Here is a 15,835-nt window from a genome sequence, read left to right on the forward strand (position 1 = left end):
CAACTTTTGATATCTTAAAATTCACATTTAATATTAACATTCTGGATATGTTTGGATATAAACCCTTTGATCTTGAAGTGATGACATGATATAAAATGGCAGGTGGACTACGCAAAAATCACACGGTCTTGAAACCTAACACTCCGAAAATCTTCTTGGTCTCTAAGGTGCCACTGGACTCAAATAAGGTGGCTAAGATAGACCTTGTTGCCAGCTCCACCTAATTAAATCAAGTTTTATCACATCCTGAGTAAAGTAATGAAACTTTTCCCCTGCTCCCTCGTTTGTGTTTGTTGTTAACTTCCGTACATTGAAGTATCTTGACTAGTCCTGCCTGACTTCTGGATTTTTTTCTTTGGACAAATTTGGCTACCTGCAACCTCCAAGAAAAAGGGAGAAATCAACAGCTATCCAATACCAACAGCTTTGCAAGACCATTAACAAAAATTAACAAAAAGCACTGTATAGCTACACAAATATTTTGGTTATTCACCAAATGTTAACAATTTTCCTTACTCTTCTGAAAGATTTAAGAATATGGAATACTACCAAATACGGCCCAAGTTAAAATATTCCAGCCTGAAATAGTACTCCACCCCCACCAAGTTGTTCATGACAGGAGGGCATTTGGTGCTGTAGAAGAAGGGAGAAAAAAAGTTGCAGCTCATGAATTAAAATCCTTCTTTCTCTGGCAACGTGCCTGCGGAATGAAACTCAGGGAATGGATAACAAGCCTTTCCCTCTATGGGTAATGAAGGGAGAACTATACATGCCTGAAATTAACGCTGTCACATACAACCATAGTTTTGGACAGCAAGTTCTTTCTTTCCTAGCTAATGAATAACGTACTCAGGAGTAGTATCTGCTATTCTTGTTTGGACCTCTCACAAAGTAGTCAGCCTCTGCAGTCAGATGATTGTTCCAAACCTGGAAAAGACATTAATATGGCTAAACACACTTGGCACTCACATTTCAAGTCGTCCAAATTTATTGTCAACTTGTCCAATTTATCCAGACATTTTAGCTCAGCATTTCAAAATATGGGATTGGTTCCAAAAGGCAAAACAAAACAAACCCTAAAGGAATGTAACTTGGTATGTGCACCCAATGTGGTTTTGGGCTTTCTTGAATGGCAGCTCCTGAAACTGAGATAATCAAAAAGAGATATTATTCAACATGATGGCCTGCTGTGTGAAGTAGAAACAAAATCTCTGAGCACATCTTAATAGTTCTTTGGATCCTAGCCGTAGTTTTAATTTCTCATATCTCAGTCATGGAACATTTACAGAGACTGTGCTAATCTGCCAGTCATAAAATACATTTCAATTTGCTCAAAATGGTATAGAAAAATCTCAAGTGTTAATAATAACAGCTTGGAGTCTGCCTAGATTTCTGCAGATTCAAGGAGAAGAGATTTTTGCTAACCTCTCCCTCATTCAGAGACTTCCAATCCCCACAAGCTATTCCTGGGGATTCTGCAGGAGGAATTTGGGGGGGGGGGAGAATCAGCAAAGGTCTTCCTTGTACCTATGGAAATCTAGGCAGGATCCAACGCAATGTTAACTTTATCAGGCAAGAGAGCATTTTCTGGGAAGAACTACGGAAACCTTTCTGGATGTATGCTAGTTTCAACACGATGATATTTAATATTTATATTAACCACTACAGCATTTAAACACAAGACTTTTGAAAAATGTACACAAAATAGAAGATCAAGCAAAGTGATGTCTGCATCCAAGATGAATATGAAACACTGAGGCAGTAGATCTGCTTCAAATTATACTTATTTTCCTACAAATTATACTTATCAGAAGACATTGAACACATAACTACTGTTGCAAAGACTTGGGTAATGAACAAAGGTGCAGTCATGCAAGGACAATGTCAACTTGGTTTAAGGCGCATGCCTTGGTTTAAGGCGCACCAGAAATCTCTCACCAACTACTAAAGAATTGTTTCTGTATAAACACAACACACAACTTCAGCATAGTTCTTTAAAAATTCAAGGCAATGCAGTCACACGGATCACATAGGTTCATTTATCAAGCTAATATGTTCTGTTACCCATACATTATGAGAATGCATTTAATTCCCAGGTTGGAAATTTATGAAAGCTTAACTACACTGATCAATGAATATAATAAATAACATGATGGATTCCTCTGTCAGTCAAACTGCTTTGTATTAGTGATCAGCTTCATATTGGCCTCATTAGCATTCACTGCCTCTACTCCAAGCACTCATGTGTTGCACTTCAAATGCCAGTATCACAGTTGCCACCCAGGAAGATATTTACTTACTTCCCATCTGGGCCTACAAGATCTTCTAACGATTGGTCTCCAGACAGCGCAAAATATGGGAACTTTAACAGATAAAATGCTTTACAAGTCCATAATATGTATTACATCACCTGCATAAAACCTCCCCCCCCAACCATTCAGTTGTCACCATTATAACATGATGCCTATATACTTGGCAGTAGGGATGTGCTCTTCGGGTTTTGGCTCTAAGTTTTTAACCCGGATTGGGCCCAATTCGGGATGTTTGGCATTGCCAAATCAGCCTCAGCATTGCTGAAGCGATTTGAGAATGCCAAAGGAAAGCTTACTGAAGCGCTTTGGAATGCTTCATTAAGCGGAAGTAGTCTTTCCCTTGCTGTTCCTAAGGAACGCCAAGAGGAAACAGTGCTTCCACTGCTAGTGGGGCTTTCTAAGTGACTGGGGTGGCCTACCCCTACCAGTCCCCTCAAGATCCCCCAAGTTTCAGGGAGCTTGGACTTCAGTGGCCATGTTATGACCCTCCCCCAAAGAAGGTGCCCCTATCCACCACTGATTTCCATTATTCCCTATGGGGAAAATTTGCGGTGGGGATTCCTAGGTTGGTGGAGTGCCCCTGCAGGGGACCCTCTCCTAACCCTCTTCTCATGACACCCCCCCCAAGTTTTAGGTAGATTGGACTTCGGGGGGACATATACCCCCCAAAGAAGGTGCCCCTATCCACCACTTATCTCCATTGTTCCCTATGAGGACCAACCTTCACACCAGAGAATCACACTAAGAAAAATTTAGGGATACCTTCTTTGGGAGGTCCTAACATGCCCCCGAAGTCCAATTTCCCTGAAACTTGGGGAGTCTTGAGAGGACAGTAGATCCCCTGCTAATTTGGTGCATTTTACTTAAAAATGCCACCCCCAGCTACCTAGAAACCCCCTCCCCCCATTTTCCCCTAGGGAATAATGGAGATCGGCAGTGGATAGGAGCACCTTCTTCGGGGGCCATAATTTGGCTTCCCAAAGTCCAATCTTTCTGAAACTTGGACAGCCATGAGAGGAAGGTTAGGAGAAGATCCCCTGCAGGTTTGGTACATTTTCCTTAAAATTGCCACCCCTAGCCACCTAAGAATCTCCCCAATTTTCATCATAGAGAATAATGGAGGTCAACAGGGGCACCTTCTTTGAGGGGGCCATAACATGCCCCCCCAGTCCAATCTCCCTGAAACTTGGAGGGGGGGGGATCGTGAGAGGATGGTTAGCAGAGGGTTCCTTGCAAATTTGGATAAGGGAAGAAAATGGACCCCCAGGCCCCCAGATACCTGGAAGCGGCATTTCTCATTGGAAACAATGACCAAATCTCCCCTAATAATCCTGAAGCTGTTTAAATATGTGAATCCAAAGTGGTTCTTTAGGGTGCACCCCTATTTGGCAGGACTCTGACAGGTTCTTGCTATATTGAATTATCTGACCATATAAATGAAAGGAGCTTTTAGATGGCTGTAGCTCACAACTATATCGTGACCCTCATCACTAGAAATATGTCCGTAGCGGTTATGGGGTGAAAAGACCAATGTATTTTACAAATTTTGTACTCATGTTTAGGGCTCAGGTTATGCCATTTACAAAAAGGGATACTTGAAAGCCCCTGCTGGAACAAGGATTATGCTAGAAATAACCCGGTTGTGATTTATTAAAAGTATCTGTATGTACAGGCACATTTAACTATAAATGCACATATGAGCACGCAGACACATAATTCCCAAACGAATTAACCTCAAAGGCAAACAAAATTACAAAGATGATCTATACAATTTATGAGATTACTTTTAACTCAAATTTATTTAAGTTAGATAAGAGTACTAAAAAGACAGCTATTTAGATACAAAACGCACAATATTAAAACTGCTGTACCAAAGTACAAAACTCGCACAAGTATTCAATCATCCAGCCCAAATACACTTCAAACATATCATTTTTAAGTCCTCAGAATGGAGACGATCCAACTTAATGAGTCCCCCATGATATCAACAAGAGAGTTAAACAACATACTTAACTTTCCCGTTGCAAGAAATGACACTTAAGTTTAGTTAGTTTTGGCTGTTTTTGCTCTTTATTTTTATAAGTAAGTTGAAGATTCTTACGACAAACCAATTCTATTTAAAAAGATGTGAATGGTTTCAAATTGACACATCTAGAAACTAAACTGCCACAAAATATTCCACTGAGAGGTTGCCAGCATCTTCAGAGCATCTGAGTAAATAAACTTTTACATTTCCATCCAATGGCTGCCAGGATGTAATGATGTTTATGGGAATATGATTATAACACATCCAGTTTAGAAAGTTTTTACAACATACAAGGAGAATCCATGGAGTTTCAAAGAAATCCGTGTTTGCTCACAGAAAGGAAAGAGGGAAGATTTGTTTGCAAACTTCCACTACTTATTCCCAGTACGAGTCTCCCTCTCATTCCAAATATGTGTCTTCCACATATGTATTATGTAATATACTTATACATGTACTGTTTTAAAGCACAGTATTAACTCACACCCTACATTTCTCTCTGAAACATTTTATATACTACATACAGCCTACTAGACAGTGCTTTCTTCTGTTTATCTCCAATGATAAAAGAAATCCATTTATCGCTAATGACAACAAAAACTTCAATTTGAAGCAAAGACATCACATAGTTCAGCTGCTTTCCCTAAATCTGTTCAAAGCAATAACAGTCTCATAGGAGGCTGAACAATTCCCAGATGTCATCTAAATACTGGATACTAACACCCAAGGATTTGAATTATTTTTCTATTCCGTATCCTAAGGCCTATCAACAGAATTGCTTTGTATAAATCCAGTCAGTTGCCATGGGAAGTCCAGCGGAACACGGAAGCACTATCTTCCACATTTCCAAATACACATGTACAGGAATTTGTATATACTGAAATCACTGCTGCTGTACAGTTGAGTGTGAATGGTTATATAACCACACAGATTTTCCATATGATGTCATGCAGGGCTGACCTATAGTGCACTTGACAATTCCAAATGAAGACTGGTAGAACAATCTTGTTGTCCCCAAACCAACCATTAGAAGGGAAGTAAATAAATCAAGGTGCAATACAGGAAATACTCTTAAAATGACTGGAGAGAAGATAGTTCTGCTTTATATTGTGTAGCTGTTAACATTATGAAGAAATCCACTGCAATCTGCAACCCTGGTTAAATATGATTTAAGAGTTCAAAAATATTATTTACATCCCAAGCACCTTATGGATTCACGGCCATGTTACATGCTGGATCTTCTTTTTTGCTTCAGTAGGTCGTAGACCATTCTAGAGAGGGAAAGAATGAAATAATATTGGATTTGGTATATTTAACCATTTAAGCAGACATCTTATGACACAAAGCATGGTTTGTGTTGCCATCTTGTGGCTAAAGTCAAAATATAATCTAGCTGCAAGTAAAAGAAAAAAGTCTAATCCGGATCCTAATCTGAACACTGGAATATTTAGATTCTATAGAGAGTGAGAAATCTACTGAAAATATTGATAGATATGCTTATATCTCCAATGTAAGTGATTTAATTCTACTTTGAGGTCTCTTTTTAATAAAGTTTATCTTCCAAAAAACAAGGAAAGCAAAGTCAAAAGAAACCTGCCATACTTCCAAATAATGGCTTGGGGCCGCGGGCTGAATGCACTTCTGTCCATGGGGTCACCCCCTTCTTCTGGTCCCTTCAGTGAGGCTCCTGGGGGGCAGGTGAACCCCAGGAAGAAGCATGAGTGGAAAGTCAGAGGACTGCAGCTAGAATTGGTAAAAATCCACTAGAGGATGGAAATTCTCAGCAGAACCCAAACCACTAACTCTAACATTTCATAAAACTGGCATAGAGATAGCCCAATCTTGGAAACTAAGTAGGGCTGGCCATGGTCAGTATTTGGATAGAAGACCACCAAGGAATGCCAGGGTTGCTATGCAGAGGCAAACTACCTCTGAATGTCTCTTGCCTTGAAAACCCTATGGGGTTGCCATAAGTCAGCTGTGACTTTCCAACATGTTTCTGAGCATGCGCGCACACACACAAGATGATTCCAAGGGAAAGCATCAATTTTAATGCCTATTTACCTATTTAGACTGATAATAAAGTTGTACAGGGGAGCCTGCAAAAATTGTAGGGAGACTCAAGGGAGTCGTGATGGAGTCCCAACTCCCGCTCCAGCTTTGCTGTTACCAGGCCTGGCATGGATCCCAGGCTCAGCTGTTTGGGACACCCTTTCCCTTTCCTTAGCTGCTACTTTTGGGTAGATGGGTGTGTAGGGGCTTGCAGGGATAGTGTGCTGGCCAGGGGCAGCTCAGAGATGTGGTGTGCAGCTGCCAGGCTTGCAGGGGCTTGATCACATGGCTGCCAGGATGGAGAGAGGCAAGGCTTACTTCCAGAACAGGCCGTACTCCTTTAGCAGCAGCAGCATGACCCGAGCCAGGCATTTTTAAAATCAGCCAGGTTGTTGGAGTTCCCAGCTACCATGCATTTCCTGTAGGACTGTCCAGTCTCTCATGGGGGTGGAGGCAGCGGCTGCCTCAACAACCCTGTGTTCTCCTCACTCAACACTCCACCTGGACCGTGTGACTGCCTGGCTTCCTCAGAAACACGCACAAACATGTGGTACACTGTTTTGGGGGAGAAACTTCCCCCGCAATTCACTGCCCCATACCATTCGGGGGGGGGGGGAGATTTCCCAAACCTCAGCCCAGGCTGCTGCTACGGAAAGGGTAAAGATTTCTTTTGGAAACTCATTTAATTGATTCCAGCCTGTCAGAATCAAGGAAGCAATGTACAGAAGCCTACAGTGAACTTGTTCATACAACTTTTGACATATGTCACAATGAAAAACAGCACAAGTCTTCTAGAGTATATATGTTTTTTAAAGTTATAGAACGTTGAGAATATACTTACTGCTGCATCTGATTCTTCTTTTGGAGCAGTTCTCTTTAATTTTACAACAGTAGGTCCTGTAGCAGGCACTAAAGGTGTCATCTTCTGACTAGACGTCATATTGCTCTTATTAATTATAATATTGTTCTTCTTGGCCTCATTAACGTCCTGTGATAAAATAGAGGCTGATGCACTTGTAGACGAATCTGAAGGATCTGAAAGTCTTCTACAAGTAGTACTGGTGCTTCCAGATATAAGTAATTTTAGACGATCAACAGCTCCATTCTCTGTCTTCCTTATTTTTATACTTGTGCTTGTTGAACTACCATCAAACACAATGAGAGGCCGTTTCCTTAGATTCTCCACAGCAGCCGAGCTGAACAAAGACATTGAATGCATCTTAGGAAAATATTATAGATCACAAATAAGACCTATAAAGAAATATACTCTCACACCAAGCTTCTCCACATAATACTTGGAATCATTCCACTGATTTCAGTGGAACTTTCCTCAAGTTTTTGTCCTTAGACGGGAATCCTATATTTGCAGAGAATTAATCTAATACCACATGGCAATACTAGTCTAATTATCAGATACTCACTTATTTCAAATTTATCTCACTGTAATGAGAGCTGTGAAAATATCAAAGTATTCATTTCAAAAACATTCTTTGTATATGATCTTCATCAGTAAATAGATCAATTAGTGCTGAACCACCATATTTCACCTGCCTAATTATTTTAGCTCCAGAGTCATAGCTATGTTAGTCTATTGTAGCAAAAATCAACAACATTCTTATGGCACCTTAAAGGCTAACAACAACCTAAGCTTTCATGAACTACAGCCAACCTCATTAGATGGACCACAGTTCATCATAATGAGAGCTATTTTAGGCTTCACAGAATGCGTGAGGGATTGCTCCATCTGAAGTTTCATTAAGAATTCAACCCCCCCCCCCCAATAAACTGGACCTGCCTCCTCCCTCTATTTCTGCATTCAGACATTACACAATAAAACAGTACACTTAAAAAGAACCTGCTATTTATAGAGATAGATGATTAACAGCCAGAACAAATAGTGAAAGCAAAAAGACCCCAACCTAGAATACAGCTAAATTTTATGGATTTAAATTCAAGTTCAATAGAACCAGTTCTCTCCCTCCAGCAAAACAGCTTCATTCAGCTGATCTCCAGACCATTTTGAAGACTGTATGTTGCCTGTTGCACATTCCTGTCTTGTGTTAAGATCCCTAAGCTCTTCTTCCACATTGGTGCTGGCTCAGCTTGTTACAATCTGGACTCTGGGGAAAAGCCAGAACTGTGTTCAAGGGGCTTTTTCAGAATCCCTTACAAATGACTGTATCCCTATCCTAAACGTGATTGAGCCATCTCCCCATTCTGTTTATTGGCAAGCAGACCTGTCTACATTAATTTCTCCTGCTTCATATTGAGTTACAATGTATTTGTGATGCTACTACTGCATGCGGAAGGAGGTATAGTAGCAGTGAAACATGTAATTTATATAGGACGTCAGAGATTTTAAAAATGTTTACTCAGCTCATCAGCAGCAGACAGATATTCTGCTCTCCTTGTGCAAATGTATTACACAAACAGCCCCACTAAGGAACAGAGGCACACTCAAGTGATCTGATCTCAATGGGCAATTCTCTCCTACTGACTTCAAACTGTCCTTACTAATAATCTCTTAGGGCTACGACGTTACGACTGGTTATGCGACAAAAACAGCCTAGGTCACCATGGTGAATGACTTGAGATGGCCAGGATTGCGACTGTTGATTCTCCTGGACCTCTTGGCAGCTTTTGATACCATCGATCATGGTATCTTTCCAGGCTTGTTTGGGATGTACTGTTCTGCAGTGGTTCCGATCCTACTTGGAGGGTATATTTCATAAGGGGGAGGTGACAGACTGCTGCTTAGCTCCTTGCCCTTTGGTCTATGGGGTCCTGCAAAGTTCCATCTTATTCCCTATGCTCTTTCAACATCTTCATGAAACTTCTGGGTGAGGTTATCAGATTTGAACTGGGTTATTACCAATATGTGGATGACTCTCTGTTTAATCTTGTTCTTCCAGCTGATACAAGGGAGGCTGAAGAAACACGGAACCAGTGCCTAGAGGCAGGTTTCGAGTGGATGTGAGCTAATAAACCAAAGCATAACCCCAAGAAGATGGAAGCGCTACCGGTGAGTGAAAAGTCTGACCCGGGATTTAAAGTATCACCTGTTCTAGCTGCGGCTGCACTCCCCTTGAATGGACAAGTCCAGAATTTGGGGGTGTCCTTGGACCCGGCCTACTATTGAACAAGCAGGTGGCAGCTGTTACCAGGAGTGCCTTTTACCAGCTTCATCCAGTCAGCCACTTTTTTGCGCAGAAAAGATCTGGCTGCTGTGCTGCATGCCCTGGTTACATTTAGATTAGATTACCACAATGCGCTCTTCATGGGGCTGCCCTTGAGAAGTATTTGGAAACTTCAATTGGTGCAGAATGCTGCAGGCAGGGTTTTGACTGGACTGGGTCATAGGGACCATATCAGTCCATTCTTGGCCCATCTACACTGGCTTTAAATTCATTTCCAGGTACAATTCAAGGTACTGGGGCTGCCCTTCAAAGCCCTATATTGTTTGGGACTAAACATACCTGAAGGACCACCTACTCCCTTATGAACCTACCTGACCACTGTGGACATCTTCCAAGGCCCTGCTTTGGGTGCCCCCCCCCCACATTCTCAGATTAGGAAGATGGTGATCCAGGAGAGGCCCTTCTAAGTCATGGTGCCAAAACTCTGGAGTTCTCTCCCCAGGGATATTTGTCTGTCACCTTCTATTGCCATCTTCCACCAGGGGGTGAAGACTTTTTTGTTTCACTTGGTATTCCCTCAATGACCCCTCCTTCAAGCCCAATGTTTTGTTTTAAATGTTTTAATTATGGTTTTTTGGTCTTGTTTTTTTTAATTATGTGTTGTTATTTAGTTTTAATTGTTTTAAAATGTGGTTTTATTATGTATGTTTTAATTTTTTAGCCACCTTGGCAGCCCTCATTATGGCAGAAAAGTGGGATTAATATTGTGTTAAATAAAATAAATAAAACTTATTTATCACTGGGAGATACAAATAAAATACTTTCTGAAAGATTTCAGAGAAAATTCAAGAGCAACAACCAAAAAAGAATTACCTCTCACTGACATATTTCAACACCTTCTGACTTCTTTTCTTTTCCATCACTTTCCCCCATCTTGAGTTAGGCAAGTTCCGCTGAGGCAAGGGTATAACATGTTGAACATAAAGATCAGTAAGGCCTTCTTTACTGACCTTCACTTCTTCTTCAACTGGTATATTTTTCTGTTAAAAAAGCAGTCACATCTACAATGTTATATGAGTGAAAATCTCTTAACTGCAATAAATAAAAATATTTTCCCATGTTCATAAAAAAGTGAAGATTTTCATTAAAATAAAAAGGAATGCAGAAAGAATTGTTGACAAATTTTCTTCTCAAATGTTCGCTGTACCTATTCCACTTTCTCTTTTGGGACACAGAATTAACTTCACCCACAAAGGTACATTTCATCCTCCTTAAGGTTTATTAGATGAAAGCTATATGTAGAAACTTGGATTTGCCTCTTTGCCAAATTTAGTGGCTTCTGGGAACTGACAGAGGGCCTAACTAGGTAAAAGATATACTACATACAGGTAAAAGATATACTATATACATAGAGAAAATTAATTATAACTTTATACAGGAGAAAACCACCGGAGTTCAGAGGACATATCTAATTCATATATTATATACCATGGGTGGCCAAACAGTGGCTCGGGAGCCACATGTGGCTCTTCTAAACATACTGTGTGGCTCCCGGAGGTCTCTGAGTATCGCCATGGCCATACATTTTATTTATTTCCCTCCCTTTCCTTCCATGTCTTTCCCTCCTTTTCCTTCCTTCTTTCCATGTCTTTCATATTTTCAATAAAAATGTTGTGGTTGCTAGTTCTGACTCAGAAAATACCTGGGGACTTTGGGGGTGAAGCCTAGCAAGGATGTGACATCACTTTTGTGTTGTCACTTCCAAGTCAAAGGTCAGGTGATTGTTCTTTCCAAGCTCCACCCCTTCCAATGATGTCACTTCCAGCATACTGCAGCAAAACCCCACCCCTTCTTGTGATGTCACTTTTAGGACACTGTCCCAAACCCGCCTCTTCATCTTTAGTTACTTCAATGCATCATGTCTTGCAGCTCTCAAACATCTGACGTTTATTCTATGTTGATCTTACATTAAGCAAGTTTGACCACCCGTTATATACTCTAACTTTACCATAATATAAAAGGATATTGCACTGCTACATCCCTATGAACATAAAGGCTTCAGTAGCATGCTGCTGTTCTTAAACACTTCTTTGAAAGTAAATATGCTGGTTTTTTTTTAAAGAAACTGGCCTAATCCTAGCCTCACATGTAGATATATACCAGTCAAGTAGTTTTCTTGGCAAAAATATAAAATAATACAGAAAACTTAAGTTGATTAAGTTCTTCATGTCATGCTGTTGTTAATATAAACCATACTAAGACAGGACAAGATCAAAAACGGTGGCAACTCAAATAGATTTCACTGGAGAAGAGAGATTCAGACCTGGGACTCCCAGATCTAGTCGGACACTCTAACCACCACACTACATTGGTTCTCTCTACACTAGTGAAAGCTGCTTTGGGTCCCCATTAGGGAGAAATGCAGGGTATAAATGAAGCAAATTAATAAACACAGCAAAGATTCTAGAGCTGAAGATTTCCCAACTTTGGCAATGTACAGACTTCTTCACAATTACATCTTTTGCTGATGTTGTAAGCACACACTTAAGAAGTTTAAACATACTTATCTGTAAATACAGGTATGTTAGTGGAACATGTGTTAAGTAGTCAGTGAACCCTCTCCTTTCACAAAAATCCTATATAACATACAACACACCCCTGAAGAACTGTCCTAACAGAAGGGCTTCTGACAAGTTCTTGAGTTGCCAATTATTTAAACAGCACCTACTTCATTGTCTTTCAATAGTATCTTGATATGCAGACACGTGCAGGTGAGAACATTTACTTCTATGCCATAAGAATGTAAGAAGCAGCCCTGTGGGAGCAAAGCCTTCTGGCCGAGCAGTATTCTACATCCCACATGGTCCAAACAGACACACTGGAAAGACCCAAAAGCTGGGGTACAAAGGCCCTTGTTGCTACAACTAACTCACAGGCATACTGCTTCTGGACATGAGAGTTCCATTTAACCACCACTTTAGTGGAGCTCATGCCTGTGTAATTCCATTTTTTAAAAAAAAACTGTTAAAAGGGTAGCAAAAAAAGCTTCAAGCCTGCCACTCTTAGTGGATTAGGCTAACTCCAGGGGAGTCTTCCACAAAATTCCCTCAAGTCAGCTGGCCTGGCAACCAAAGGGCGCCCCTGAAAATAAGTGCAGCGCCATTACCCTTTGAGAAATGGCACTTTATCCTACTGAAGCCTCTGAGGGTCCAAAACTCGCAACACCTCAGGTGGGCCAGAATATGGCCCCAAACGACATCTCAGATTGCCCCAGGTTGGGGGGGGGGGGCAGGAGCACTAGCCCCGCCCCTTTCACAGAGCGCGCAGGCGCCTGCGCAAAGGAGAGCCCCCACTCACTGCATCGTGTCGCTACCTGCTCCAGCGTAAGCAGCAAAAATTCCTGCGAGAGCAGCTCCGGGTGCAGCAAAAGGTCCATGTCCGCGCGCGCTCGGCTGCCGCTGCCATTGCTACCTCCTTCCCTCACAGATTGCTCAAGGACCCCGCGCGCCGCCATCTTCCCGAGCACAAACCTGATTGGCTGCTTGAGCATTCCTTTTTTGACGTCACGTCGGGGCTTACTTCCGATCACTTCGGAATTCTTGCGACAGGGAGCTTGGGAAGAGGGCGGGGTGAACGAGGGAGAAAGAAGTCGAAGGCGCGCGTGTAAGTGACGTAGAGGAGAGGCGGTGTTTCTCGGTTAAATAGGGCGGGCTTACTGGTCGCACATGCGTTGTTAGGATCTAGTCGGAGTGTCTATTCTATGTGCTTTTGGGGAGGTTTCCCTTGAGGATCTGAGTATGGAGAACATACTGAGCAGAACTGCTTCTTGAATCCTGCACATAAAAAGTTGGGTTTTTTCCTCTTAATAAAGTTAACCACACTGCACTGATCCCACCCAGAATTATACACCCACGTGGAAAATGTAAGCCTTAATTCGTCTTAAAACTGGTGCGTTCCAGATTCAAATCTCCAGTCAGCCATTAAGATCTTCCAGTTACTCTCTCTCAGTCTAACCTACCTCACAGAGTTGTAAGGATAAAAAGAGGGAACGTGCTTATTTCCACTGGACTGTTAGAAGAAGAGAATAAAGATGCAGTTTGAAAACATCTTTGTGAATACATGACAGTATTTAGACAACTGGAGGGAAAGTTGTACTGTTTAACTTCCGCAGTTTGTATGATGATGCTGTATACATACAGGCTTAGGGACGAGGTGAATAATGAAATTACATTTTCTGAGTTGTTTGTACAACATTCTTAGGTAACTGGGAAACTACTGCATGACCGGTTCCTGAAACACCTGATTAACACTTAAGATTACATCCAGCAAATCCTAAACGGAGCCAATCCCTTCTAAGCACACTGACTTCAGTTGACTTTGAAGGGTGTAACTGATTAGTGACCTAGTATTCGCCCATGCCTGTTTATTTGTGCTATTTGCATCTGCTGTCATGATGGCTTTTATAAGATACTGCATGAAAAGGGATGGCACAGCTCCTTACAAGCATCTGAGATCTTTTCATATCTCCAGAATGTAATGAGAAATATTTCTGAATCTAACAAGTGGCTTCTTTCAAGAATCTGTACATGTTATGCTGGTGATTAATGGAACCAAGTAAAGTTTTATTTATTTAATTAAAACAGTTATATGCTGTTTTTCCACCCAAAATAGAGTTCCCAAGGCAGCAAACAATAAAAACATATAGACTTAAAAAGCAAACATGCACACAATTGGAAGGAGGGCCAATAAGAGTTTACTGCAGGGGACACCAAATGAAACATAAAAATGTTCACCTGGTGGCAGAAGAAAATGACAGAGGGAGACGAGAATATCTCTGGGGAGCCAGTTCCAAATTTTATATTGTAAGCTGCCTTGAGCACCTTTGGAGGAAAGGCAGCTAATAAATTTTCAAATAAATGAAAATTTTGGTGCCATGACCAAGAAGGCCCTTTCTGAAGTTGCCATCCATCTAGCCTCAGATTGGAGGAGTGGCCTGGAAGAGAAGCATTGGAGTGTGGATAGAGAGGCAGGCAGACAGACAGATAGAACAAAGGTTAATTGTACCTAACTCCACATAAAAGACGTCAAAGAACATCAATTAGCAGGTCGTATAATGAGGTTTACAGTATCACCCTAAGCAGTTATACCCTTTTAAGCCTATTGGCTTCAGTGGATTTAGAAGGCTGCAGTTTTGTTTAGGATGGCATTAATAGACTCCACAAGTTATTCATGGTGCTGTTGGATCCGAATTAATGGGAATGGGGGCACAGGCGTATTTTGATTAGGTCAGAGGTGCAAAACAGCTGCTTATTTTCTTGATTTCGTCCTTATCAAGTCAAAGTGTACAGGATAAAACATCTTTGTGAACGAGTACCTGGATGCAGTGTTCAGCATGCAATGGCCATGCTTGTGTTTCATCTGGTTGCTGTGGACTGTTAATGCGCAACCCAGTTCACAGAAAAGTTTATGTGAATAACCAAACCATTTGCTTCTGCTTGTCTTAGGTAATTTTTAAATTGTCTCCAGGATGTGTAAAGGCTGACGCATGCTAACAAAACCATAAATGTTTTAGTCTTTGATCTCTGAAGCCTAATTACAAATTGGTTGTTCACTATTATGCATAGAAATAAATTCCAACTTTGTTTCCAGCATCAGATTTAAAATGGGAGTTCCCACGGCTATAAATCTTAGCCCAGAAAATCAAACTTGAACACATGAAATCATCATGTATTACTCAGACTAGAATAGAATGAAGCTATACATTTTATTGTTTGTATATAGATTTTATATTTGTGTGTGGACCATGCTGTTAAGTTGATGTTGGTTGTAATAAATGTTGGTTGTAATAAATGTGATGAATGAATGAATACATGAACTTATAGGACACTCACTGGTTACAGGTCTCATTTTTTCTGTCCTGCAGAGGACACTAGACACACAACACATACTCACAAATAATTAACGAAGAAACTTTGCTGTACCGGTTAGTGATATTTGAGTGCTTTCTGATCTTATGTGACTAACAGTGCAATCCTAAACAGAGTTACTCCAGTCTAAACCCATTGTCTTCAATGGGTTTAAACTGGAGTAACTCTTCCTAGAATTGCACTGGAAGTCATTCTGGAGTAACTGAATTTGTACTAAATCAGCATAATGCATTTCCTGTTGTGGCTTTTGCAGAATTCTAAATCTGGACTATTTGCTCCTAAGCTGTTTTCTTAATAAAGCCTGCTTTTTTTGTTTCTTTGTGGTTCTTTGGACTTTCAAGCTTATTCTCATCCCATCCATTACAGTCTTAATCACTGCTAGAA

General features: G+C 41.0%; 1 protein-coding gene across 3 annotated transcripts; it reads right to left on the reverse strand.

The window, feature by feature from the left end:
* Positions 1 to 86: 86 nt before the first annotated feature.
* Positions 87 to 13,051, reverse strand: C3H2orf49 (chromosome 3 C2orf49 homolog). 3 transcript variants are annotated; one of them, XM_054973582.1, is made up of 5 exons: positions 12,898 to 13,051; positions 10,398 to 10,564; positions 7,229 to 7,583; positions 5,541 to 5,606; positions 87 to 927 (listed from the first exon to the last, which is right to left on the reverse strand). In XM_054973582.1, exons 1-4 carry the CDS (start codon positions 13,036 to 13,038, stop codon positions 5,550 to 5,552), a joined length of 720 nt encoding a protein of 239 aa, XP_054829557.1. In that variant the 5' UTR covers positions 13,039 to 13,051; the 3' UTR covers positions 87 to 927; positions 5,541 to 5,549. The 3 variants fall into 3 exon arrangements, with proteins under 3 accessions (XP_054829557.1, XP_054829558.1, XP_054829556.1); XM_054973583.1 differs by lacking the exon at positions 87 to 927 and adding an exon at positions 946 to 1,145; XM_054973581.1 differs by lacking the exon at positions 87 to 927 and having other exon boundaries at positions 3,255 to 5,606.
* Between the last annotated feature and the right edge of the window lie 2,784 nt (positions 13,052 to 15,835).

The sequence above is a fragment of the Eublepharis macularius genome, chromosome 3 (assembly GCF_028583425.1).
Source record: "Eublepharis macularius isolate TG4126 chromosome 3, MPM_Emac_v1.0, whole genome shotgun sequence".
Lineage (NCBI taxonomy): Eukaryota > Metazoa > Chordata > Lepidosauria > Squamata > Eublepharidae > Eublepharis > Eublepharis macularius.